The following is a 26,548-nucleotide window of genomic DNA, read 5'->3' on the forward strand; positions in this document are numbered from 1 at the left end:
GGAGGCATAATCCAAAACATATGGTGGGTACCAGGTTGGCGAAGGCTGGTGCATGTATGAGATTTCAGCCTAAGTAGAAACATGCTGGTCCTCTTTTTCACGCCCACATTCCGTTTTCCTAATGCAGGCAGGTAGATCAGTATCTGGGTTCATTTCGAAGATCAATGATGTCTGCCTGTATTTATACTCAGGTAGGTAGCCGTGCTGGTCAGATAAAGTCGAAATATATTAAAAAATTAAAAAATTGTCCAGTAGCACCTTAGAGTCCAACTAACTTTGTTCTTGGTATAAGCTTTTGTGTACGTTTTGGAGTATGCCTCCTTTGGTGGCAGTCAAAATGTGTCAAATTATCTATCTATCTATCTATCTATCTATCTATCTATCTATCTATCTATCTATCTATCTATCATCTCGACTGTATTTATACTGTTGGACCCAAGGACTGAAGGCTACGTGGATGGAAGACACGGCCTCCAGTCTAGCCTAAACAGCGCTCATTCATTTATTGTGATAGCTGATCCACAAAGCAGTGAACTAGCTCTCTGCACATGCTCAGATGCACCCCTGCCGTTTGCAAATTCCGGGCTCGTTCCTAGCTCCATTCATGCCTCGCTCACCTCCATTCATTCCAACCCCCCTCCTGCCTTTCGCTTCCGTAGGCGTTACATTTCCCCGGAGATCTCGCAAGCTCCTGTTTTCTTCAGGAGGATGCTGGGAGTTGCAGTGTCGAGGAGGATTGCCCCTCCTAACTGCTCGGGGTATTGCGGTAGGGGAAAGACTACAGCTCCCAGCAGCCACCGCACAGGAAATGGGAGAGGCGCGTGGCCCGAACCGAGCATTGTAGGTAAAGTAGACCGGGAGTCTGCGGAGGGGGCGGAAGGGGGGTTCATTCACTCAGCTTTCATTGGCATAATTTAGACAATATAGTGGTGGAGGTGGGGAGGTGGTGCAGATGGGATGAGAAAAAGACGACATTCGTCCTCTTGTTTTTTAACTGTTTAAATCAAAACATTTTTGCGTTTGCACATGGCTTGCAAAGCTACTTTCCCTCCTGTCGGGGTGCAAAGCGCCCCGCGGATAACGAGAAAGTAATGGCTAAATCACACCAAACATGCATGATAATCTAATCCGGCAGCTTTGCGACCCAACGGTAGCCAGTCCGTTGTCACAGGACATTTAGGCAGCTGCCTCCCCTGTTCTTTGTCTCCAGCGTCTGCTAATCTCAGGTATACTTCCTTTGAACATGGAGGTTCCTTTGTTAGCAGTACAGCTTTATAGCCCCAGACTGCTGGTGTCTTTTTATTTTTGGCCACTGCATCCTCCAATCACCCTGCAGTATCTCGCCTGAGTCTCGGAGGGTTGGCTGCTGCCAACTATTTCCTTTTGTCTTTCCCTTTTATCTGTCACCATTGTGGCTTTTATTTTATTTATTGTTGGGTTCATACCCCGGCTTTCCTCCAAGGAACACCCATGGTTCTCCCCCTCTCCACTGTACCCTCACAACAACCCTTCGAGGTAGTCAAAACAAAATAATAATAATAATAAATTCCTTCCAGTAGCACCTTTGAGACCAATTAAGTTCGTTATTGGTATGAGCTATCATGTGCATGCACACTAGTTGGTCTCTAAGGTGCTACTGGAAGGAATTTATTATTAATATTTTTGTTTCGACTATGGCAGACCAACACGGCTGTTGTTGTTTAGCCGTTTAGTCATGTCTGACGCTTCGTGACTCCATGGACCAGAGCACGCCAGGCACTTCTGTCTTCCACTGCCTCCCGCAGTTTGGTCAAACTCATGCTGGTAGCTTCAAGAACACTGTCCAACCATCTCGTCCTCTGTTGTCTCCTTCTCCTTGTGCCCTCAATCTTTCCCAACATCAGGGTCTTTTCCAGGGAGTCTTCTCTTCTCATGAGGTGGCCAAAGTATTGGAGCCTCAGCTTCAGGATCTGTCCTTCCAGTGAGCACTCAGGGCTGATTTCCTGCAGAATGGATAGGTTTGATCTTCTTGCAGTCCATGGGACTCACAAGAGTCTTCCAGCACCATAATTCATGTCCATGGAGTTTTCTTGGCAGGGATACTGGAGTGGCTTGCTGGTTCCTGCTCTAGGTGGATCACGTTTGGTCAAAACTCTCCACTATGACCTGTCCATCTTGGGTAGCCCTGCACAGCATAGCTCATAGCTTCTCTGAGTTATTCAAGGCCCTTCACCACTGCAAGGCAGTGATCCATGAAGGAGACCAACACGGCTACCTACCTGTAACTAAACCTTTGAGGTAGGTTAGGCTACGAGGCAGTGGCGGGCCCAAGCTTCCTTGTTGGCTTGGGATTCAAATTCTGTTGTCCAAGGTCAAAATTCTGTTCAAATTCTGTTGTCTAACAGTTACACCATGCTGACTTTTATTTTTTAGAATGGCATCAGTTCAAGGCTAAGGAATGGGCAGCAGAGAGCAAGTACAGGCCAGGGAAACTGGAGGGGGCTTGCGTAGCCTTGACCCAGATGTTATGAATTTGAAAGTAGCCTTGGGTGATCAGTGGCACTTCTGTATCTTTAAGGTTGCAATCTTCAGCAGGATTAAAAATGCAACTCTACCCCGCCATGTTGATGGCTGATGGGGTTGGGTGGTGTGCATTTGCCTCTCCAGTTCGCAGAGAGGGCCACCGTTGGATTGTATGTGTGTGTGTCTGCCTGCTGTACCAGCAAGTCTGTCTCTACCTAAGTGGGCAGTAACTACCAGCAGTGTAAAGCCCTGAAGCATTGTGGGGATGGAGTGGTGGCAGGCTTTGGTCCCAAGTCCCGTGGATTTCCTGAAGCTGGCATGGTGAAAATTAGGGGACCGGAATGCCTTCCGTTCTGTCCGTGAAGGGCTTCAAATGTGAAGGATCTGCTTGCTCCATATATTTCATTAACTTGCTATGTTAACTGTACTCTGACCTGTTCATCCTAAAGTCGGGCGACCCTTTCAGGTTCATGCATAAGTTGGTCAACTTCTAAGTAGGAAAATGAGAACTTTGAGCTTAAAAATCAAAATTCTGTGTCAAGCTAACCAAACCCTGCAAGGGGAGAAGCTACGTGTTTTCAACTAATTTTCAGGTGTGTTTTTTTTTAAAAAAGCATAATGTTCTGCATAATTAACATTGCAGTTAATTTTGCATTTGCAATTCTCATGGGGAGGGGCATTGAATTTCTGCTTGTTCCTTTCTGCAAATCTTGATCAGCAGCTCCTCTGGCTTTTGAGATTTTTTTTACCAAATGTTCATAGAATCCCAGAATTGTAGAGTTGGAAGGGTCACCAAGGGTCATCTAGTCTAACCCCCTGCAATGCACATTGAACCATGAGTGCTAGAAACATGCCTTTTAAAAAATGAAGGTTGATTTGATCAGATCATATACCCATGAGAGCTAGAAGCATTAAAAAAGAAGATAAAGACTTATATTCTCATGGAGCAGAGTGCTGTGCTCAATATTGTTTTTGGTCTTTTCTCACTGACAGTAGCAGTTCAACCTGAGAGTTCTGATAAAAAAAGTAAATTCCTGAAAATGCTCTATATACCCCTCTCTGGTGAAAACAGACAAGGTTGGAGAAAGCTTGTCAATTTCACCCAATACTGATTTCTTTCAACTTTCCTTTTCCTTACTTTTGGCAGAACTGCAGCAGGGAGGTTAGTGACTTATAAATGTCAGTCTTTTAAAAACTTAAAATAGCGTCTTATGCACCAGAGATGGCTTTGTGTGTGTGTGTGTGTGTGTGTGGGTTTTTTTAAGGGTGGGGGTGGGGCAGGGAAAACAACAACCCCACCAGTGAAATTGTCAAAAGATTTTCCCCAAAGTTATCAGTTTCACCAGAGACCAGACTGGGGGACTGGATGGTTGAAATACCATTTAAAATCCACATTCCTTCATGTCCATCAATCAGTTTTAAAAATCTGATTACAAGCACACGCACACACGCATTCCAACAGAGAGCCAGGGGTCTGGGGGTGTCGATTGTGCTGTGTGGCATGTGTGAAATTGGTCATGTTGTTTAGTCGTTTAGTCGTGTCCGACTCTTCGTGACCCCATGGACCAGAGAACGCCAGGCACCTCTGTCCTCCACTGCCTCCCGCAGTTTGGTCAAACTCATGCTGGTAACCTCGAAAACACTATCCAGCCATCTCCTCCTCTGTCGCCCCCTTCTCCTTGTGCCCTCCATCTTTCCCAACATCAGGGTCTTCTCCAGGGAGTCTTCTCTTCTCATGAGGTGGCCAAAGTACTGGAGCCTCAGCTTCACAATCTGTCCTTCCAGTGAGCACTCAGGGCTGATTTCCTTAAGAATGGAGAGGTTTGATCTTCTTGCAGTCCATGGGACTCTCAAGAGTCTCCTCCAGCACCATAATTCAAAAGCATCAATTCTTCGGCGATCAGCCTTCTTTATGGTCCAGCTCTCACTTCCATACATCACTACTGGGAAAACCATAGCTTTAACTATACGAACCTTTGTTGGCAAGGTGATGTCTCTACTTCTCAATATGCTGTCTAGGCCTGTCATTGCCCTTCTCCCAAGAAGCAGGCGTCTTTTAATTTCGTGGCTGCTGTCACCATCTGCAGTGATCATTGAGCCCAAGAAGGTGAAATCTCTCACTACCTCCATTTCTTCCCCTTCTATTTGCCAGGAGGTGATGGGACCAGTGGCCATGATCTTCGTTTTTTTGATGTTGAGCTTCAGACCATATTTTGCACTCTCCTCTTTCACCCTCATTAAAAGGTTCTTTAATTCCTCCTCACTTTCTGCCATCAAGGTTGTGTCATCTGCATATCTGAGGTTGTTGATATTTCTTCCGGCAATCTTAATTCCGGCTTCAGATTCATCCAGCCCAGCCTTTCGCATGATGAATTCTGCATATAAGTTAAATAAGCAGGGAGACAAAATACAGCCTTGTCGTACACCTTTCCCAATTTTGAACCAATCAGTTGTTCCATATCCAGTTCTAACTGTAGCTTCTTGTCCCACATAGAGATTTCTCAGGAGACAGATGAGGTGATCTGGCACTCCCATTTCTTTAAGAACTTGCCATAGGTTGCCGTGGTCGACACAGTCAAAGGCTTTTGCATAGTCAATGAAGCAGAAGTAGATGTCTTTCTGGAACTCTCTAGCTTTCTCCATAATCCAGCGCATGTTTGCAATTTGGTCTCTGGTTCCTCTGCCTCTTCTAAATCCAGCTTGCACTTCTGGGAGTTCTCGGTCCACATACTGCTTGAGCCTTCCTTGTAGAATTTTAAGCATAACCTTGCTAGCGTGTGAAATGAGTGCAATTGTGCGGTAGTTGGAGCATTCTTTGGCACTGCCCTTCTTTGGGATTGGGATGTAGACTGATCTTCTCCAATCTTCTGGCCACTGCTGAGTTTTCCAAACTTGCTGGCATATTGAGTGTAGCACCTGGTCATGGATATCACAAATCTATACATTTTTTATTATAGTATACAAATATTAAGTCCCTGCTGCTATCCTTTTCATTTTAAAAACTTAACCAATGAATGGAAAATCTCAGTGGATACTGGTGCACTTGTGAGCTCTTTCTCCTTAAGTACTGTACAGAGTTGGTGTTCCTTCAGCTACATTGAACAAATACAGCTCTGGTGCTAGGTGCAAAACTGCTGCCACTTTTTTTTTTTAATTGGACAGAGGCCCCGTGCTTTTAAGAGCAACACAGCTGACACAAATCCAACAGGTAAAGCTTCAGCTGTCTCTGTCCCTTAAAAGAGTGGCAACTGTTGATTCAGTGCCATGCTAAGTTAGTTGCCATGCCTGTTGTGAGTTACTGGCCAGAGGGTTGGGCTAAGACCTGGGAGGTAAAAGTAAAGGGACCCCTGACCATTAGGTCCAGTCGTGACTGACTCTGGGGTTGCGGTGCTCATCTCGCTTTATTGGCTAAGGGAACCAGCATACAGCTTCTGGCTCATGTGGCCAGCATGACTAAGCCGCTTCTGGTGAACCACAGCAGCGCACGGAAATGCCGTTTACCTTCCCGCCGGAGTGGTACCTATTTATCTACTTGCACTTTGTTGTGCTTTTGAACTGCTAGGTTGGCAGGAGCTGGGACCGAGCGACAGGAGCTCACCCTGTTATGGGGATTCGTACCACCAACCTTCTGATCGGCAAGTCCTAGGCTCTGTGGTTTAACCCACAGCGCCACCCACATCCCAAACCATGGAGACCAGGGTTCAAATCCCTTCTCAGCTGTAAAACTCACAGGGTAACCTTGTGCCCGTCGGTCAGTCAGCCAAACCTACCTCACAGGGTGGTTGTGAGGAAAGGTGGGATACAAATGGAATGAGCAAACAAACCCATTAGCACTAGGAGGGCATGTTGTGGATGATGATGACTTCAACTCTCATCATAAAAAAGATGACCAAAGTGTTCTTTCTCTCCACTTCTCTGGTTTTAAGAGGTCCTTCCCTTCTCATCTGGAACACTGAGAATGTGAGCGTGCTCCCGTGGTGGGTATAGAAGGATCACTGGGAAGTTTTACTGTAGAAACTTGAGACCAGGACAATCCTATTCACCTGCTGAGGAAATGCAACCCCTCGAATGACCCTTTGTAGGGGAGATGCCCTCCTGCTCTCCACCCCCTTCTCCCAAGCCCCTTGTTAAATGCTCAGGCATGCTGGGACGCCACTGCCTGCGAATGGGATGCTGTTAATTTGTGCTCTGGGAGCACGGAGTTCTCAGGCTGTTAACATCCGGAGCTTCGTAGATTTACACCCCGTGCAGTTGGCAAGGCAATTAAATCTCTCAGCAGCCGTGGCTTTTATGAGATGACGTTCCTTCTGAGGATTTGAAATAAGGCTAAGGAGAGGGAGGGCCCCATTTTCACACATTGCCCCTCCGAGGAAAGTGTGGGGCAAGTGGGTCTCCCTTTCCTCCCAGATAATTTTTGGATTTGCTCCTTTCCCCTTTGCAGCGTCCCCCCCCCTCAAAAAAACACACGTAGCTGACTGTGATCAAGGGGGAAGCCTGGACTCTTTAGGAGAGCACTGTGAGACTCTTGAATGTTCAGTTTATTGAAAGACCAAGCGCCTGGTCCTCATGGATGCTTTGGAAAACAATGTCTATGCAGAGAGGAGTTGTGCCTGCATGACCAGAAATGTACATGTGTGCCGACCTGCAGGGCACATAGGCATGATGGGAGTGTGGGTATTTGTAGCAGCATGATAGAAGGTTTCATTAGTGCAAGGCTGCTTCGGCAGACCATGGGTACCTGACAGTGCAAAAAACATCTTGCCCATGAGCGGGACAGGGCGGTGGATGGGACTTCCATTCATCAATTCAGTGCCCTGCTGTGGTCCCAATAGATCGATCAAGCCTCAGTCTCAGCACTGTATACCTTACCCTCTAACATTTCTCCAATGAAAATTGGAATACCCTATTCCATTATTATTATTATTATTATTATTATTATTATTATTATTATTACCCCACCCATCTGAGTGGGTTTCCCCAGCCACTCTGGGCAGCTTCCATCTCATCTCATCTTATCTCATCTGTCTATCTATCTATCTATCTATCTATCATCTATCTATCTATCATCATCTATCTATCATCTATCTATCTATCATCTATCTATCTATCTATCTATCTATCTATCTATCTATCTATCATCTATCTATCTATCTATCTATCTATCTATCTATCTATCTATCTATCATCTATCTATCTATCATATCTATCTATCTATCTATCTATCTATCTATCTATCTATCTATCTATCATCTATCTATCTATCTATCTATCTATCATCATCTATCTATATCTATCTATATCTATCTATCTATCTATCATCTATCTATCTATCTATCTATCTATCATCTATCTATCTATCTTATCTAATCTATCATCTATCTCTATCTATCATCTATCTATCTCTATCTATCTATCTATCTATCTAATCTATCTCCTTCAGATGACTTCTAAAAGTTGTATAGTTACTTATCTCCTTGGCTCAGGGGTTGCTTAACTCCATACCCTCCAATGAAAATAGGGACATCCTAAGGAAAAGTGGAGACATTCTGGGATCAAGTCAGATTTCTGTAAATCTGGGACTTCCCTTGGAAAATACGGACACTTGGAGGGTCTGGTATGGTTGATCCATGGGTGAGTAATAATAATAATAATAATAATAATAATAATAATAATATCTTTGCTCGGCCAGTGTTCTTCAGATGGGGGGCGGATGTTCCTGCCTGCAGGTGGTGATGTGAAGCAAGCTAAAGTGGGTGCAGTTTTGCAACTCTCATTGACAAGAGCCCTATTGCCAGTGGTGGGCGGTGCCCATTGAGAGTGGCAGAGCAGAAGTCAGGGAGACGAACAAGAGGTGGAGCCAGAACCAATGGCAGATGTAACCACAGCCAACAATAGGCAGAGTCAACCAACCCTAGTATTTCCCCATTCTCTTCCCTTCTGAATTCTAAGGTCACATTCATGCCATACATCTAAAGAGCTATGAGGCCACATTAAACAACCATGATTTCCCCAGGCTATTGTGTGAGTTGTGGTTTGTTAAGGGTGCCGAGATTTGTTAGGAGGTCCCTATTCTGTTCCCAGAAGAACTCTGAGAATTGTAGCTCTTGGAAGGAACAACTTTCAGCATCCTAAACTAACTACAGATCCTAGAATTCTTTGGGGAAAACCATGAAGAGGCATGGGTAAGAGTGGCAGGGAAGTGTGTATAGTGAGTACATTCAGAAGTGAATTATGCCCCGGAGATGATGGGAAAAGCCGTGCCAACAACAGCAGAAGGGCATTAGGCATATTTCTTAAGTAATGACCTGAGCAGTGTGCCGTCAACTTGTTTGCCCCTATATATTTACTAAGTAGAGAGGGTAGATACAGTGGTGCCCCGCAAGACGAATGCCTCGCAAGACGAAAAACCCGCAAGACGAAAAGGTTTTTCGGTTTTTGCGACGCTTCGCTAGACGATTTTCCCTACGGGCTTGCATCGCAAGACGAAAGCCCATAGGGAAATCTCGGGGACCTTTTTTTAAATGCTGGCGGTGGGGAGCAAAGCCTTTCCCCCCCCTCCGGACTTCAGAAGAGGTCCAGGAAGGCCGGCGGGGGCGAAAGGCTTTGCTCCCCACCGCCAGCATTTTAAAAGCGGTCTGGGATAGCAGGGAAGCGCTTCCCGCTATCCCGGACGGCTTTTGAAGGCAGGCGGGGGGAGCAAAGACTTTTGCCCCCCGCCTGCCTTCCCGGGGGCTTTTAAATCGCCCCGGGACAGCTGAGAATTCCTCCGCTGTTCCGGGGCGATCTTAAAATGCTGGCGGGTGGCAGCGAAGGCTTCGCTGCCGCCCGCCAGCATTTTAAAAGCCCCCGGGACTGTCCCGGGAAGGCAGGCGGGGGGAGCAAAGACTTTCGCCCCCGCCAGCCTTCAGAAGAGGTCGGGGGACAGACTGTCCCCAGACCTGGTCTGAAGGCGGTTCGGTTTCCATAGGAACGCATTAATTGATTTTTAATGCATTCCTATGGGAAACAGTGCTTCGCAAGACGAAAAACTCGCAAGACGAAAAGACTTGCGGAACGAATTAATTTCGTCTTGCGAGGCACCACTGTAATGTTTTCTTTTAATTGGGAAACTAAAAACTTGGGGAGGAAGGTTCAAATATTGCAGAGAGAGGCCCCTGAGCGTCTCTCAGATCATTTCCTTTTGTTGCCTCACAAAGAAACTTCCCCAAATATGTGCCGCCCCAATTGAGTGCTTGGACTGTTTGATTGGTCAGTGCTACCCTACCGCTGCTGTACGACTCCTTGCTAAAAACAATCTAGACTAGGAACGGGGCAGCTGTGTGTCGCCAGATGTGGTCACACTCCATCTCCTATCAACTCCAGCCAGCATGGCCAACAGTCAGAGGTGATGGGAATTGTAGTCCAGCAACATCTGTTGGGCCAATGGGTACTCCATCCCTGTTCTAGATCCTGCAAAAGCTCCAAATCTGATCCTAGATTCGGTGCGGAGTGTGGCCCCATGTAAAATAAAACAGTCAACTCTTAGCTTACATACCTTTGAGTTTGGGGGATGCAAATGTGGAGTTATTTTGGAGGCAAAGGGGCACACAGAGCAGGAGCAAAGAGCTTGGCTTATGGCCCAGTCAATGTTCAGACTCCCAGTATTCACCTGCCAGCGAGCCCTTTGTGAGCTAATTTTCTCTCTGCTGAATTGTGACTCTTCAGTTTTATTTTCTCTCTCTCTCTCCAAGATTGCAAGTGAGCACACGTGTGGAGGTGGTTGTCTTTCTTTAATCACAGCACAGAGCATTTATAGGTTATTTACAGTAATGTTTTGTATCTTGAGTGAATGCTTTACTAATTATGGTAATAAAAAAGGCAATAAAAGGAACATTCCCCATGGAGGAATATATTTGGAGGCCTCGCCTGGTTCACTTGTAAGCAGAGCTATGATAGAAATCGCTCATCCACTCGGTGGGGTGAGAAATAAGGCTGTTAAGGAATAGGCTGCAATGGATTGAGGCGTGACATACAGAGTTTTACCATTTACGAGGCAGATCCCGGTACTTATAAGAGACTGAGTGGCTGGAGAAGACAAGGGAAAACAAGCAGGTAGAGTTCGGTCTGAGTTCTGCTTCAAGGGGTAGTTGGATAGGATGGTCAACCAATTTCAGCTTGCTACTCCATGACCCCCTCCAAGTGCTTTAAACACCTGTATAGTGGGCAGAAATTCAACTGGTGATACTATTTCCTACCATGGAGATGCTGCAATTGGGGAAAGTGATATCTGTTGCATTTCTCCCTGTTGTATGCAGATGTTGAACCATTCTTCCAGAAAAAGTTAGCAAACCTTTACCTACTTTAGATAATTTAAATGACAAACTTTCTCACTCTCAACTGTATGAACAAACTGAAATTCATTCACATCATAGCAAAACCTCAGTGAAGATGCTGTTATGAAATTTCTGAAGGTGAAACAAAGAACTACCAGCAATTGTCACAAGGCAAGACCATAGTTTCTGTGTTTTCACATTGGGAAATAGTTTTATTTAGTAAACTTGTGTACTGCTTTTTTATTTTAAAAGAGCACATTTCCCCAAAGTGGTTTGCTTATAAGCCACAGGTCAGGTATAATAAAATACAATTCAACACCTTACAACATGAAAAGCCTTCAAAGCGTTATTTTAAAACACTACTAAAAGCCAAGTGCTCCAGCACTAATTGAATATAATGTAAAAATATCCTGTTAAAGTAAAATACTGGAGCCAAAATAGCTTTTGAAAAATCAAACCACCATGTTTCCCTGTCTTTCAACAGAGCACTTCAGTGGGTGATAAGAAACAGTTTCATGACATGCTGCCACGTTGCTGAAGCCAAGTGTTGGGAGTGTGCTTCTAGGGTGTCTCCTGGCTTCTCAAGAAAAGACTCAGCCAGGTAAGTGGAGCAAGAACAGAATTTATTTTATTACACATGTGTGCAAATGCTCCAGCCATCCCTATTTACCTAAATACTTCCTGCATTCTAATACCTGTCAGGAACATAGAAAGCTGCCTTCTGCAAGGTCAGACTATTTGCCCATTACAGTGGTACCTCGGGTTAAATACATAATTCATTCTGGAGGTCCGTACTTAACCTGAAACTGTTCTTAACCTGAAGCACCACTTTAGCTAATGGGGCCTCCTGCTGCTGCCGCGCCCCCGGAGCACAGTTTCTGTTCTCATCCTGAAGCAAAGTTCTTAACCTGAAGCACTATTTCTGGGTTAGCGGAGTCTGTAACCTGAAGCGTATGTAACCTGAAGCGTATGTAACCTGAGGTACCACTGTATTCTCTTATACGCTGGCTCTAGCAACAGTTCTTAAGCAGAGAGGCTTTTGCATAGTGTGCTACCCGAGAGCCTTTTTAAAAACGGAGATCCCAGCACTGAACATGGAAAGCTTTGCCTGCAAAGCAAGTATTCTTCCTCTGAACTATGGTCTCTTCTCCTGAACTATGGTCTCTTGCCTGTTCCAGAGAACCAGGCAGAGGGCCTTCTCAGTAGTGGCACCCTCCCTGTGGAATGCCCTCCCATCAGACGTCAAGGAAATAAACAACTAACTGACTTTTAGAAGATATCTGAAGGCAGACCTGTTTAGGGGAGTTTTTAGTGTTTGATTTTTATTGTGTTTTTAATATTCTGCTGGGAGCTGCCCAGAGTGGCTGGAGAAACCCAGCCAGATGGGCAGGGTATAAACAACAACAACAACAATTATTATTATTCCTACTCAAACTTGCTTTGTTTTCTTGTGCAGGAATGCCCTGTTAATTTATAGTTACTAGTGTTGTCATTCTTCAGTGTACAGATTCCTGACCTCTTATCCAGGGTCTCTAGAACCCTCTTATCCAGGGTCTCTAGAAGTTTCATATGTGAGTGGGCAATGGAATGAATGCATCCACTGGCTAGTGCCCATAGCCAAAAACACACAGGTACCACTCAGGGTAAAAGGTAAAGGGATCCCTGACCATTAGGTCCAGTCGTGGATGACTCTGAGGTTGCGGTGCTCATCTCACTCTATAGGCCGAGGGAGCCGGCGTTTGTCTGCAGACAGCTTCCGGGGCATGTGGCCAGCATGACTAAGCCGCTTCTGGCGAACCAGAGCAGTGCACGGTTTACCTATTTATCTACTTGCACTTTGACGTGCTTTCGAACTGCTAGGTTGGCAGGAGCAGGGACCGAGCAACGGGAGCTCACCCCGTCGTGGGATTCGAACCTCCGATCTTCTGATCGGGAAGCCCTAGGCTCTGTGGTTTAACCCACAGCGCCACCCGCGTCCCTTACCACACAGGGTACAGCCTGCCATTTCACTTGTCAAAGCTGCCAAGGTCTTTATGAAGAATTTTAAGCTGATGTGCTTGTGATCCAGTGAGAAATTAGGCTGGCTTGATCTGCCTCCAAAGAACGCACATCCCCACCAGCAGAATGTCTGGTGACCCAGCCATCCATTCTCCGGCCCAGGAATCCTAGAATTGTAGAGATGAAAGAAACCCTGAGGGTCATCTAGTCCAACCCCCCTGCAATGAAGGAATCTCAACTAAAGCATCCATGGCAGATGGCCATCCAACCTCTGCTTTTCTCATTTACCAGGCAGAGCTCCGATGAACTCCTCAGAGGCTCCCGTGAGCTTTTTCGAGGGCGATGGCTTGGCCGAGCAGTTTCTTCGCATAGAGCGAGAGCAGACACTCCGCCTGAAGGAGCTCAGCTTCCTCGAGCCTGTCGAGTACGTTTACAACCCCTTGGAATACGCCTGGGAGCCCCACGAAGATTACGTGCGTCGATACTGTCAGTTCCGCAAGGAGGTGCTGTTTCTTGGTATGAACCCAGGGCCTTTTGGAATGGCCCAGACTGGGGTAAGAAGGCAAGCCGAGGTGGATAGAGTAATTTGACCTTGACAGGATTTGGAACTTAATCTGCATCAGGGCTTCACCTCGTAAGCTCTTATTTAAGACTCAGCCCTGGGCCACTTGTAGTAATAATAGGGAAGCGAGGGCCTTTGAACATGTTCAGAGTGCTGTTTTTATTACTTGGAGCAGTTGCAACAAGACTCCAGGCATCAGGGATTAGTGGGAAGGATATTCGGATGAGACTTCAAGGCCTAGTATGTGGATCAACTTTAACAAATAACTCAGGCCCGTGTCTTTGGCTCCCCATCAAGTCAAAAGACTAGCCAAGTTTTCAGAGGCAGAAAATCCCCATTTTGTCCTCCCTGGCACTAAAAGTACAGTGGTACCTCGGGTTAAGAACTTAATTCATTCTGGAGGTCCGTTCTTAACCTGAAACTGTTCTTAACCTGAGGTACCACTTTAGCTAATGGGGCCTCCTGCTGCCGCTTCACCGCTGAAGCACAATTTCTGTTCTCATCCTGAAGCAAAGTTCTTAACCTGAGGTACTATTTCTGGGTTAACAGAGTCTGTAACCTGAAGCGCCTGTAACATGAAGTGTCTGTAATACGAGGTACCACTGTACAGTGATCATAATGTACAACTTGCATGATGCCTAAAATCTGTTGCCTGTGGTGAACGCCTAACTTTGCCTAAGGGTAGGGCCGGCCCCAAGTCCTCTGCCATATACACAAGGCCCATACATATTACAAATGGTATAACTGCCACCTCTGTCAGTCACATCAAGGTTTTTCTGCAGCTGACTTGGGACTGAGCTGCAGGGCAATCCTTTGCACCTCTACCCGAGAAGTAAGCTCCATTGAGTTCAGAGGAGTCTCAGGTAAGAGTGTATGAAATTGGAGCCTTATACGCTGTCTGTGCAGACGTGCCCATATGAGCAATGCCAGACATCCTTGCAATGTGGTCAGTAGTGAAGGCAGGACAAACCATTGTAGCAGCTGCTTCCTTTGTTCCTGGTCTTTGCTTGCCCCATTTGCAGAACACAGTTCTCTGTGCAATGGGCTGGGACTGCTCATATATCCACAAGCAAAACGATCCATTCACGCCGTTTCTGGGCAACTCTTTCAGAATAAGCACATTTTGCAAGATGCCCGCCATTTCCAGACGGTACGGCAGGGATCCGCTGGTGTGGCTTGCAAGACCTGCAAGTGTGCCAGAAGAAGGAAGGTAATGGAATTTAAAAAACCCAAAAAACTCCTATGAACCACTTCCAGCCATTCCTCCTCCCCACTGACTTTCTCTGAGAGCAGGTGATTTTGCTAACCAGCCAGGAGAGACTGAATTAAAAAAAGGTAAAGGACCCACAGAGCCTAGGGCTTGCTGATCAGAAGGTCGGTGGTTTGAATCCCCACGACGGGATGAGCTCCCGTTGTTCAGTCCCTGCTCCTGCCAACCTAGCAGTTTGAAAGCACGTTAAAGTGCAAGTAGATAAATAGGTACCACTCTGGCGGGAAGGTAAATGGCGTTTCCGTGCTCTGGTTTCACCAGTAGCAACTTACAGATAGGTAGCTGTGTTGGTCTGCCATAGTCAAAACAATGCATGTGCATGCACATGAAAGCTCATACCAAGAACTAACTTAGTTGGTCTTTAAGGTGCTACTGGAAGGAATTTTTTTATTTTGTTTTGACAGTAGCAACTTAGTCATGCTGGCCACATGACCCAGGAGCTGTACGCCAGCTCCCTTGGCCAATAAAGCGAGATGAGCCCCGCAACCCCAGAGTCATCCGCGACTGGACCAAACAGTCAGTGGTCCCTTTACCTTTACCTTTAAAGGACCCCTGACAGTTAAGTCCAGTTGCTAACAACTCTGGGGGTTGTGATGCTCATCTCGCTTTATTGGCCTAGGGAGCCGACGTTTGTCTGCAGACAGTTTTTCCGGGTCATATGGCCAGCATGACTAAGCCGCTTCTGGGAAAACCAGAGGAGAGCATGGAAAGGCTGTTTACCTTCCCGCTGGAGCGGTACCTATTTATCTACTTGCACTTTGATGTGCTTTCGAACTGCTAGGTTGGCAGGAGCAGGGACCAAGCAACGGGAGCTCACCCCGTCGTGGGGATTCGAACTGCCGACCTTCTGATCGGCAAGCCCTAGGCTCAGTGGTTTAACCCACATTCCATGAGATTGAATTACCCGCCCCTAATTGAGATCACCCCCCTGCAGATTTAGGTGAGTTACTGTTTCTGGTGTGCCTTCCCCTAGCAACTGCCCAAGTGGCAAAATCACAGCACTGTGGAAGCTCCATAAAGCATTCTAAAAGGGTTCTGTGTGTTGTTAAGAATGAAATGTGGCTCCAGATTTAACTAACAAAAAACAGGTCAATGTATATGACAGCAGTGTCCCACACCGAATGTAACTGAGCTGCAGAAAGGACTCTATGAATTGAAAACAGAGATGTTGTATGTATTCTTGCTATCTATGAAAATCCTTTAATAAAAACAATTTTTCAAAAAACAGGTTGCATACAGTGCTAGTCCTACTCAGAACAGACCCATTGAAATTAATAGACACGACTCACTGAGGTTCATTAATTTTAATGGGTCTTCTCGGAGTAGGACTAGCATCGGAGTGAAACCCAGTGCATTTTATGTGCTGCAGATTTGGGACTGCAGATTGAGTCCAGCAGTGGCAGTGTATGCTAAGGGATGTTGTTGTTGCAAACCACAGCAGCTAGATATAGGTATAACATAAAATCACAGCGGCTCTCTAACTTGTTTTGATGGTGGGGCCTCCAGGTTGCCTGTCTGTGAAAAGGAACTCAGTGATAGCTAGATGGTGTTGGTGGGCGTTAATACAATGACCCCAGGTGAGAGCAGGGCTTCCTGGCCAGCTCTTGTGTGCGAACAAACTGCATGATTCCAGCGGAGATACTTCCTTGTTATCTCCCTAGTTTCCTGCACGTGGCTTGGGCCTCGTGGGTGGAGCTGGGGTGTCCTGACTTGTCCCATGGTAGCGGAGTCAACACCCAGACAAATAGCTTCGCGTCTGCTTTGATGCTGAGCCAGGAAGGGAGAGGAGTAGGGAAATTGATAGGGTGGCAAAGTGCTTGCTGCGATATTGCGAAGACCTAGCTGAAACATGCATGGGTGGGTAGGTGTAAACTGACTGATTCTCTCTCTCTCTCCCCCCCCCCCCCGCCCCGCGATGGTAGAAGCAGTTAGCTCTACGATGTGGATGTAGACACAACTCTTCTAAAGGGCAGCAGGTTGTGTGTGTAGGGGGAAAAGCTGTTTCTTTAACTTAAGCTATGATAACACAGGAATTAGTCTGGAGAGTAAAACAACTGCTTCTGTTTCCTGTGGTCTGCCCACGCTGCAGACAGGCTGGTTTAATAGTCATTCCTCCTCCGTCTGAGGAATCCTAGGAATTATAACTGGCTCTAGCAAAATCTTCAGCACCCTGAGACAAAGCTGCTGAAGATCAGACCATTGTTCCATCTTGCTCAGAAGTTCCCAAACTTATTTGGCCTCTCGTCCCTTTTTCAGGGGGGGGGGGAAGCACTCACTGCCCCCCTGGAAATCTACTTTCTTTAAGTGAACAAACAAAAAGATGCAGTGACAAATGTGCGTTCTTTTATGTATCTGTATTTCTACATACAATGGACGCGGGTAGCGCTGTGGGTTAAACCACAGAGCCTAGGACTTGCCGATCAGAAGGTGAGCGGTTTGAATCCCCGCCATGGGGTGAGCTCCCGTTGCTCGGTCCCTGCTCCTGCCTACCTAGCAGTTCAAAAGCACATCAAAGTGCAAGTAGATAAATAGGTACCGCTCCAGCGGGAAGGTGAACGGCGTTTCTGTATGCTGCTCTGGTTCGCCAGAAGCAACTTAGTCATGCTGCCACATGACCCAGAAGCTGTACGCCGGCTCCCTCGGCCAGTAAAGCGAGATGAGTGCTGCAACCCCAGAGTTGGTCACGACTGGACCTAATGGTCAGGGGTCCCTTTACCTTACCTTATTTCTACAGACCTACATCCTACAGCACGGGTAGGCAAACTAAGGCCCGGGGGCCGGATCCAGCCCAATCGCCTTCTAAATCCGGCCCACAGACAGTCCGGGAATCAGCATATTTTTACATGAGTAGAATGTGTACTTTTATTTAAAATGCATCTCTGGGTTATTTGTCAGGCATAGGAATTCATTTACTTTTTTTCTAAAATACAGTCCGGCCCCCCACAAGGTCTGAGGGACAGTGGACTGGCCCCCTGCTAAAAGTTTGCTGGCCCCTATCCTACAGCATAGTTCTTGTAAATAAAACACCTTGAAGCTTCAAATTACAAAATTATTTACAGCTCAGTTGGTTAGAGCATGGTGTTGATAATGTCAAGGTTGCAGGTTTGATCCCCATACGGTCTAGCTGCATATTCCTGACTTGCAGCGGGTTAGACTAGATGGTCCTTAGGATCTCTTCCAACTCTACAATTCTATGAAAACCTATAGGCGGGCCAGAGTGAAGCCTGTTGGCTCAGTCCAATCCCCCGCAGTGCTGGGGCCAATGCCGCAGCCCACCTGCCGTTGGCCAAAGAGGCAGGCAAGCTGTGATCCACTTCCCAGGCCTGGGTGAAGCTGAAAAGGATTCACTCAAGCCTGGAAAAACCACTTGCCTGCAGCACGACCGCAGGATCCAGGAGAGGTGTTCTTGCCGTCCTGCAATGGCTCAACCTTGCGATAAGCAGCATTGCACAACAGATGAAACATGTCCCGAAAGACCTACATTGGCTCCCAGTACGTTTCCAAGCACAATTCAAAGTGTTGGTGCTGACCTTTAAAGCCCTAAACGGCCTCGGCCCTGTATACCTGAAGGAGCGTCTCCACCCCCATCGTTCTGTCCGGACACTGAGGTCCAGCACTGAGGGCCTTCTGGCGGTTCCCTCACTGTGAGAAGTGAGGTTACAGGGAACCAGGCAGAGGGCCTTCTTGGTGGTGGTGCCCTCCCATCAGATGTCAAGGAAATAAACAACTATCTGACTTCCAGAAGACATCTGAAGGCAGCCCTGTTTAGGAAAGTTTTTAATGTTTGATATTTTATTGCTTTTTTATTCTGTTGGGAGTAGCCCAGAGCGGCTAGGGAAACCCAGCCAGATGGGCGGGGTATTATTATTGTTGTTGTTGTTATTACTAAATTTATTATTATATTTATTATTATTATTATTATTTACAAATGGTTTTTCAACATTTTATTTCTTCTTTCTTTATGCTTTCACCACCCCATTATTTTTAATCAACTCCTCCCAATTGTACCCAAGGCTACTACCTCCCCCCGGGATCATTCCAGCGCCCCCCAGGGGGCAATATCACCCACTTTGCAACCACTGATCTAGCTACATATTATCTACACTGACTGGCAGAGGCTCTCCAGGATGTTCGGGGAGGAGTTTTTCCTAGTTCTACCTAGAGAGGCTGGGAAATTCTGCATGCTCTTTGAAAACTGAATTAAATCCCAAAGTCTTATCATTCCAGTGGAGAGACCATGGGTGGCATTAGAAGCCCCATTCCGTGCTGCACACATGGTCACTTCCACTCTTATTTCCCTTTGGCCTGCCTTTTGAAAACCCAATCCATTTTGTGGCCTGTGTGAGCATTTAAATTTTATGGAGATCAGCGTCTGATAACGATAGATGGATTAGCCTCTCATCACGAAGGCTTATCCCACTCCCCTCCCCAAAGAAAAGATACCGGTAGATCCTTTTCAGTGCAGCAGCTGGGCTGAGCTGGAAAACAGGAGGAGAGGTCTGTATTTAGCTGGCCTGCACTGGAAGCTCCTGCCTCCCATCCAATAAAAACTTTAATAAAAACAATTTATTATAATAATAATAATAATAATAATAATAATAATAATAATAATAATAATAATAATTTATTATTTATACCCCGCCCATCTGGCTGGGCTTCCCCAGCCACTCTGGGCGGCTTCCAACCAAATATTAAAAGAGAAGAAGCCCCTGTCTCTGTTGTTCACAATTAAGGCTTGTGAAGCAAAAGACTTTGCTGCACAGCCAGGTCCCCTGTAAGCTCATCTCACAATCCTATATATGTTTACTACACAGAAGTAAGACTCATGGGATCAATTAAGTTTCACTCAGAGGAGTCCTGTTGAAACTAATGAACGGGACTAAGTTAGGTCCATTGATTTCAGTGTGTCTGCTCTGAGCAAAATCGAGTTGAATACCACCCATGGTATAACATCAGTTTTTCCCAACCTTGGGTCTCCAGCTGTTTTTGGATGATACAATTCCTAGCATCCTTGACCACTGGTCTTGCTAGCTAGGGATGATGGGAGTTGTAGTCCAAAAACAGCTGGAGACCCAAGGTTGGGAAAAACTGCTTAGATGAATAATGATTCCCAAAACCCCATGTCTCAGGAGACATCCATTTTTATTCATCTACCCTTGACTTTCCTACTTATTATTATTATTTATACAAGGCATAGGTACACTTGGCCCTCCAGATGTTTTGGGACTACAACTCCTATGATCCCTAGCTAATAGGACTAGTGGTCAGGGATGATGGGTGTTGTAGTCCCAAAACATCTGGAGGCCCGAGTTTGCCTATGCCTGATTTATACAGTGGTACCTCAGTTTAAGAACAGCCCTGTTTACAAACTATTTGGTTTACGAACTCCGCAAAACTGGAAGTAGGGTCTCGGTTTGCGAACTTTACCTCAGTCTAAGAATGGAAGCCAAACAGTGGAAGGGCACTGGGGACAGGAGGCCTCGTTAGGGAAAGCGCGCCTCAGTTTAAGAACGGTTTCAGTTTGAGAACGGACTTTCAGAACAGATTAAGTTCGTAAACTGAGGTACCGCTGTATATGGCTTTTCTTCCAAAATGAATCTTACAGTGGCACAAGAACATAAAAGAGTCCTGCCAGAGGAGGCCAGAGGCCTATTTAGTCCAGCATCTTCCTCTCACAGCAGCCAATTCCCTATGGGAATTTCGCTAGCAGGACCTGAATGCAACAGCTTCCCCAATTGTGATTTCCAGCAGCTGTTATTCAGAAGCTTCCTGCCTCTGGCATATGTAGTCTTCACAGGCACTAATTAGACCTAGACCTCTTCTTAGGTGATCTTGAGCAGCTATGCAAGGAAATAATTGTGGTACCCCCATGGAGTAATCTGTATTCTCTCTGTGGTGAAGATCCCTAGTGGAGGTTTCGCCATGAAGAGGTCTTCTTCTTTGTCTCTGAACAGCCTCCTCAGGGACTATGCTGAGGAGAGCTGCACTGAATGGTGGTAGCCTCCCCTTCCCCCTCCTCCTGCTCCTAAATCTTCCCAGGAGCAAGAGGACAGTATAGATTTCGAACAGTGGTTTGCAGAGGGACATAGTTCAGAAGGCAGAAGCTGGGAAATACTGGATAGGGAACAGCTAGGAGAAGAAACACTGGAAGAGAGAGGGTTATCAGTTTTACAGTCTCTGGACAGCATTCCTCCACTCAGCCCAAGGTCAAGAAGAGCTCAGAAAGTGTCAGAACAGAAAGCACAGAGGATATAAACTCAGATTACAAGACGTAGGAGTGACGTAGATTAATAGGGATAGAAGGGAGTGTAATCCTAAATTGGGAGCACCGCCATTTCTAGGAGATGTGTTCTTTGTTCCCTTGCTGTTATTATTAAAGTTTCTAACTGGTAAGATTACCCAAAGCCTTACATCTGCCTAGTCTTGGGGCTACTTCCTAAGGACGTTGTGTTTTAACTTGTTTACTTCCCTCCTCTCTGAAATAGATTGATTTGTGGACGCCTTTTCTGACAAATTGGGAGTCCCACAGAAATCCCAAAGTAAATGCAGACCTGTCAAATCCTATGGAGTCAGACTTTCCCATCAGATCCTGGTTCCCATGTGATGGTTCTTGCTCCCTTGCAGGTGCCCTTTGGAGAGGTGAAGCTGGTCCGAGACTGGCTCCAGGTCCACGGGCAGGTTTCCAAGCCACCAAGTGAGCATCCCAAGAGACCTATCCGGGGCCTGGAATGCCCCCAGACAGAGGTGAGCGGCGCCCGCTTCTGGGGCTTCTTCCGCTCCTTGTGCGCCAAGCCCGAGGTGTTTTTCCGCCACTGTTTCGTTCACAACCACTGCCCGCTTCTCTTTCTTAGTCACAGCGGACGCAACTTGACTCCGGCCGACCTGCCGGCCGCCAAGCGTGAACAGCTCCTGCAGGTCTGTGACGACGCTCTGTGCGAAGCCATCAAGCTCTTGGGCGTCAACATGGTGATCGGCGTGGGGCGCTTTGCCGAGCAGCGGGCCCGCAAGGCCCTGTCAGCTGCTGGGATCCCAGTGCGAGTCGAGGGGGTGATGCACCCATCGCCTCGCAACCCCCAGGCCAACAAGGGCTGGGATGCCATCATCCGAGCAAAACTGGAGGAACTCGGTGTGCTGGCTCTCCTTGTGGAATGATTGCTTGAGGAACCTCAGTTGCCCTTGGGTGTCTTGGCCTCACATGCCAATCACACTGGATGTGCCAATGACTCTGGACTCATTTTTCATAGACCAGCCCAGGCTTGGGCTACAAAAGCTACTGTTCTATCGTTGGGTTGACACTACCATTTTTTAACACTACTCTCTTTTTGTGCTCCTGAGATATACTCATAATTCACTTCTTCAGGTTCTTCTGGAGCCTCCCGTTGGGTCCTTCCTGGAATTTGGGTTTCCATTTCATCTCCACGTATTGGTGCTAAACCTCATCTGGGGTGATATCCGGCAGATCTTGTAGCAGCAGCTTCCACTCTGCTAGATGCTTCTGGCTCCTCCATGATCAAACTCAGGTTAGACATTGAAGTGGGGAGTTTTGGCCCATGGTCTTCAGTCTGGCTTTTTGCCAAACCTCAGTTCTTTGTGGGGAGAGGCATGTTAACATATTAAGATGTCTTAATAACCATTGGCTTAACTAGCCACCATGATGCACTCCAGATGCCTTGGACTACAATTTCCAGCATCCCTGACCATTGGCCATTTTGAGTGCTACTGATGGGAATCAGACTCCAACAACACCTTACAGGGTACTACGTTGGCTACTCCTGATCTAGCCCATTGGTTAAAACCTGATGTAAGGTCGGTCTCAACACCAGCACTACCTCCACACACACACACATTTTAAAAATATGTATATAATGAATAGGTCCCCAAACACATGTTTGCGTTAAAGGTGGGTCCCGTGTTGGAAAAGGCTGTGGGCAACTGGTCAAGCCCCCTTTTGCTTACTCTGTGTAGTTCTCTTAAGTTCAAGACCTGCCACCTGAGTAGAGATGTAGGAGAATCACGTGCAAAATCTTCCGTATGGCGGACGTGCTGTGTCACTGAGCTACAGCCCTCAGAGTTCAGGTAAATCAAACAGGTGGCAATCAAAGTGGCCTTCTGGTCAAGGCACTTCTGCAATGTGGGGGCTGCCTCCCCATAGCTGCTTCCCGGGCAGCTTCAACTGGGGTGTGCACCCCCAAAAGAAGTCACGGGGTCTGCTCATGGGTAGAGCAAATGGAAACACCACACACTCTGCTCTCTTTGCCAGAGCTGCTGGGCCAGAGAGGGTGGCCCAGGGATGGAGGTGCGAAGCTGGCAGCCTCTCTCCGCTGTGGTGGAGCTGCATGTGGCATAGCCGAGGAGAGGGGTGGCAGACACTCCACTCCACTCCCACGTCCTGCAGCTGGGCGCGAGGAAGATGGTAGCCTCTTGTGGGGGTGCCTAGTCACTCCCCCTCCAGAAAATGCACTCGGGGGGACGGCACACCCAGCCCTCCCCACACTGCACCCCTGGACCTGCTACCATGCCACTGTCGGAATCTCCACTCAGCCAAGCTGATAAAGCTCCATTTTCCAGCCAAGTCTCCGGAATCGCCTCCGACGAATAATTAACGACCTCGATCCTTTGATGAGGCTCCAAGGCACATTCTATTCAGCAGAGTTTCCAGCACAGGGAAGAGACGAGAGGTTTGGCTACATGCTGTGCTTTATTTCTAAGCTACGCAGAGAGCAAAGAAAAATACATCCTCTCTCTATGAAAGCAGAGAGCTACCTGAACATTGGAAACAGGAAACCACTAACGTCACATCCGTCTCTCTTCTCCCATGAGACTTCCAATAGCCTGGAATACCTGGAATGTAAACAGAGTCCTGTGACTCCAAGCAGCTGCACAGTGACAAACAGAAACTAACAGCCACTGGGGTACAGCATGTTTGGTCCTTGGGGGTATATAGGCATGATAGCCAAAATCTTCGCCATGAATTCGCACCAGGGTAAGAAGCGACTGGCCCCTAGGATAGATGTGGCCCATAGAGCCTCTTCTCTTTTAGTCTTAAAGGAGAACTACGTCTGTACAAAGCAGCTTCATATGCTCATAAGTCATTTCTGGTCCAGCTGATATGATCAGTTGTTTTTTTTTTTTAATTTTGAAAATTGGCATTAATTTCAGCTTCTTCCTTTTGGTTCCCTCCCACCTCTGTTCGGTTTCCATAAGTGGGAACTTTTGCTTCCTGTTTATATCCAATGCTAGCAGATATTTTGAACTAGGCTGAAACCACCGTGGCTTCCCTTTGAGGACTAAGAATTGCAGGCAACTCACGGCTGCAAGGGAGAGCTCTCCCTTAAAACCAGTTGTCTGGATCTTCTGCTTAATGCTGATTGTTCACTTCTTTTGAATCCACATTGCTTCTGGTGTGTGATAAGAGAATATTCTGCATTCCATAACCTTCTCTGATGGAAAGGGAAAATATCAAAGTTGGCGCTGCCTTTGAACACTGAGCATTTATGTTTTTGTTGATTAAATTGTAAGCTACCTCACACCACAGGAAAGGTATGCTCATCCTTTAGCAAACTTAAGAATATGTCAGAGGGTTGTCAGTATGCAAAAATTATTAAATGTAACTTGAATTTTGGAGATAAATTCCAGAGTTTAGCTGTGTAATGTGTGAAAATGCACTGTCTTTTGTCTGTCTTGAATCTTCCATCATTAAGCTTCATTGAATGTCCACAAATTCCAGCGTAATGAGAGAAGCAGGAAATGTTTTCTCTGTCAACTTCTTGCACATCATTTGTGTCTTGTGCATATATTTCATGTTCCCTCACCCCCACCTCTCCTTTTTTATGAACTAAAAAGCCCTGAATGTTGTTGGCTTTTCTGAATTGTTCCACCTCTTTGATCATTTTAGTTCTCCGTTTCTGAATCTGCAATATCCTTTTTAAACTGAGGCGACCAGAACTGTTCATAGTATTCCAAGTGTGATTACACCATAGATTTTCAAAAACAATTACATTTTCTGTCTCTTTCCTAATGATACCTAGTGTGGAATTCGTGGAATTTGCCTTTTTCAAAGCTGCCACTCACTGGGTTGGCATTTTCATCAAGCTATTCACTATGACCCAAATATATCTCTCCTGGTCAGACCTCGTAAGAGGTATATGTGAAGTTGCTAAAAAAAGCAGAAAAAATCCCTTTCTTTTCCCTTTATTTAAAATGTAATAATATTATGTTGTAACAATATGCAGCAAAATCTATTATATCTCATGCAAAAGAATAAAAACAAGGAAATGACATATGAAGAGGAGAGAGAGAGACAACAAAACTCTATAATACCTTGAAGAAATTAAAAGGAAAAATATCACTTGCTTTGTTAACTTCCGAACTGTAAAAACAAGGCGCAACTCTCAATAAAAAATATTTTCTTGATTATTTAGTATTGAATTTCTCTTGTATGGAAGTTTTTTCCTTAAGATTTGCCAAGTTTCGCTTAACCAATCAGTTATGGTAGGGGGATCTTTATTTTTCCATTTTTGTGCAATACCCTGTTTTGCTGTTGATAGCACTGCAGTAATCGGTTCTAAATCGGTATTAATAACTTCAGGAAGTGAAGTTGCAATGTTTTAACCCCAATGTGCCTCACTGAATCACACTTGCCGTTTTAATGTTCATTCACAGCACGAAGAAAGTGTTTTGGACCCTCTTGCAATCCCTTTTTACTCCCTGTCGTCAGCAAACCTGGTCCTGCCCAATTCCAGGGCATTTATGAGCAAGTTTCAAAACATGGTTCCAATATCAGTCCTTGGAAGTCACCACTTTCTCCATTGTGAGAACTGTTCATTTATTCCTTCTCTGTTTCCTGTTCTTTAACCTCTTACATATCCAGATGATAACCTCTTTTGTTATTCCATGACAGCTAAGTTTAGTCCTAGGTGAGGGACTTTATGAAAAGCTTTTTGAAAGTCAAAGTACGTAATGACTATCAGATCAGGCCTATCCATATGCTTATCGACACCAATAATTCAAAAGCATGTAAGGACTTCTGGGAAAAGATTTATAATGAGTTGGAAAAAATGTTGAAAAAAACATTTGTTAAGAAACCAGAAGCCTTTTTACTTAGACTAATAGGACTGGAATTGCCCAGAAAAGACGTTAGATTGTTTTCGTATGCCACTACAGCGGCAAGACTGCTATTAGCTAAAAACTGGAAATCTCAAGAAATACCAACTGTAGAAGAATGGCAGATGAAGATGCTGGACTTTTTGGACCTGACTGGAAGAATTTGCGATCAGAAAGAAGAGGAACACCAAGAAGATTGGAAGAAATTTAAAGACTACCTAGCTAAATATTGTAATAAAAGATAATTAGAGGTCACTTGAAAGTATCAGTTAGGTCTAGGAATAGAATAAGAAGGAGTTGTAAAGAACTGTGGATTTAGACTAATAAGAAAAGAGAAGAAGATAGTAAATTGAAGGAGCTAATTTTATTAGAGGATTTTGGAAAACTTACAAGGCGATACAATGGAATTCAGTTAGGGGGGTTTGAGGAAGTCCGATAACAATGAAAGATAAAATGGGTTCTAGAAGTAATAAGTGTTTATATTTTTCTTTTTCTTTTCTTTTAGTATTGTAATATCTTTTCTTTTGTGTGTATTATATGTTATATTTGTCATAAATGTGGAATTATATATTTTTTTGAAAAATAATAATTCAAAAGCATGTGAGAAAACATTCCCTTCATGGGGAAAAAAACAGTACTTTTTGTTGGGGTTGGGGATAAATTCTGCACATGCTCAGAGACATTCATGCCTGTGTACCTGAATTTCTGCAAACCAAAGCTCACCACCGGAGCAAGAAGACTAAAGGACACTCGGCTGGCAGCTTCCAGGACAGCTCTCCCATTTATTCAGCAGGTGGGTTG

The 26,548-nt window shown here is 45.7% G+C and overlaps 1 protein-coding gene across 3 annotated transcripts; it reads left to right on the forward strand.

Annotated features, from left to right (window-relative positions):
- The first annotated feature begins 739 nt into the window (after positions 1-739).
- Positions 740-25,344, forward strand: SMUG1 (single-strand-selective monofunctional uracil-DNA glycosylase 1). 3 transcript variants are annotated; one of them, XM_081898961.1, is made up of 5 exons: positions 740-840; positions 11,299-11,415; positions 13,104-13,366; positions 14,486-14,584; positions 21,269-25,344. In XM_081898961.1, exons 3-5 carry the CDS (start codon positions 13,115-13,117, stop codon positions 21,794-21,796), a joined length of 879 nt encoding a protein of 292 aa, XP_081755087.1. In that variant the 5' UTR covers positions 740-840; positions 11,299-11,415; positions 13,104-13,114; the 3' UTR covers positions 21,797-25,344. The 3 variants fall into 3 exon arrangements, with proteins under 3 accessions (XP_081755087.1, XP_081755089.1, XP_081755088.1); XM_081898963.1 differs by lacking the exon at positions 14,486-14,584; XM_081898962.1 differs by lacking the exon at positions 11,299-11,415 and having other exon boundaries at positions 805-840.
- The last annotated feature ends 1,204 nt before the right edge of the window (positions 25,345-26,548 follow it).

The sequence above is a fragment of the Podarcis melisellensis genome (assembly GCF_964234715.1).
Source record: "Podarcis melisellensis genome assembly, chromosome: 2".
Lineage (NCBI taxonomy): Eukaryota > Metazoa > Chordata > Lepidosauria > Squamata > Lacertidae > Podarcis > Podarcis melisellensis.

Bases quoted from the DNA above. Each gene is read 5' to 3' on its own strand.
- SMUG1 (XM_081898961.1), top strand. From the start codon at position 13,115: ATGAACTCCTCAGAGGCTCCCGTGAGCTTTTTCGAGGGCGATGGCTTG. The intron at 13,367-14,485 runs GTAAGAAGGCAA...CAACTCTTTCAG, and splicing joins TTGGAATGGCCCAGACTGGG to AATAAGCACATTTTGCAAGA. The intron at 14,585-21,268 runs GTAATGGAATTT...GCTCCCTTGCAG, and splicing joins AGTGTGCCAGAAGAAGGAAG to GTGCCCTTTGGAGAGGTGAA.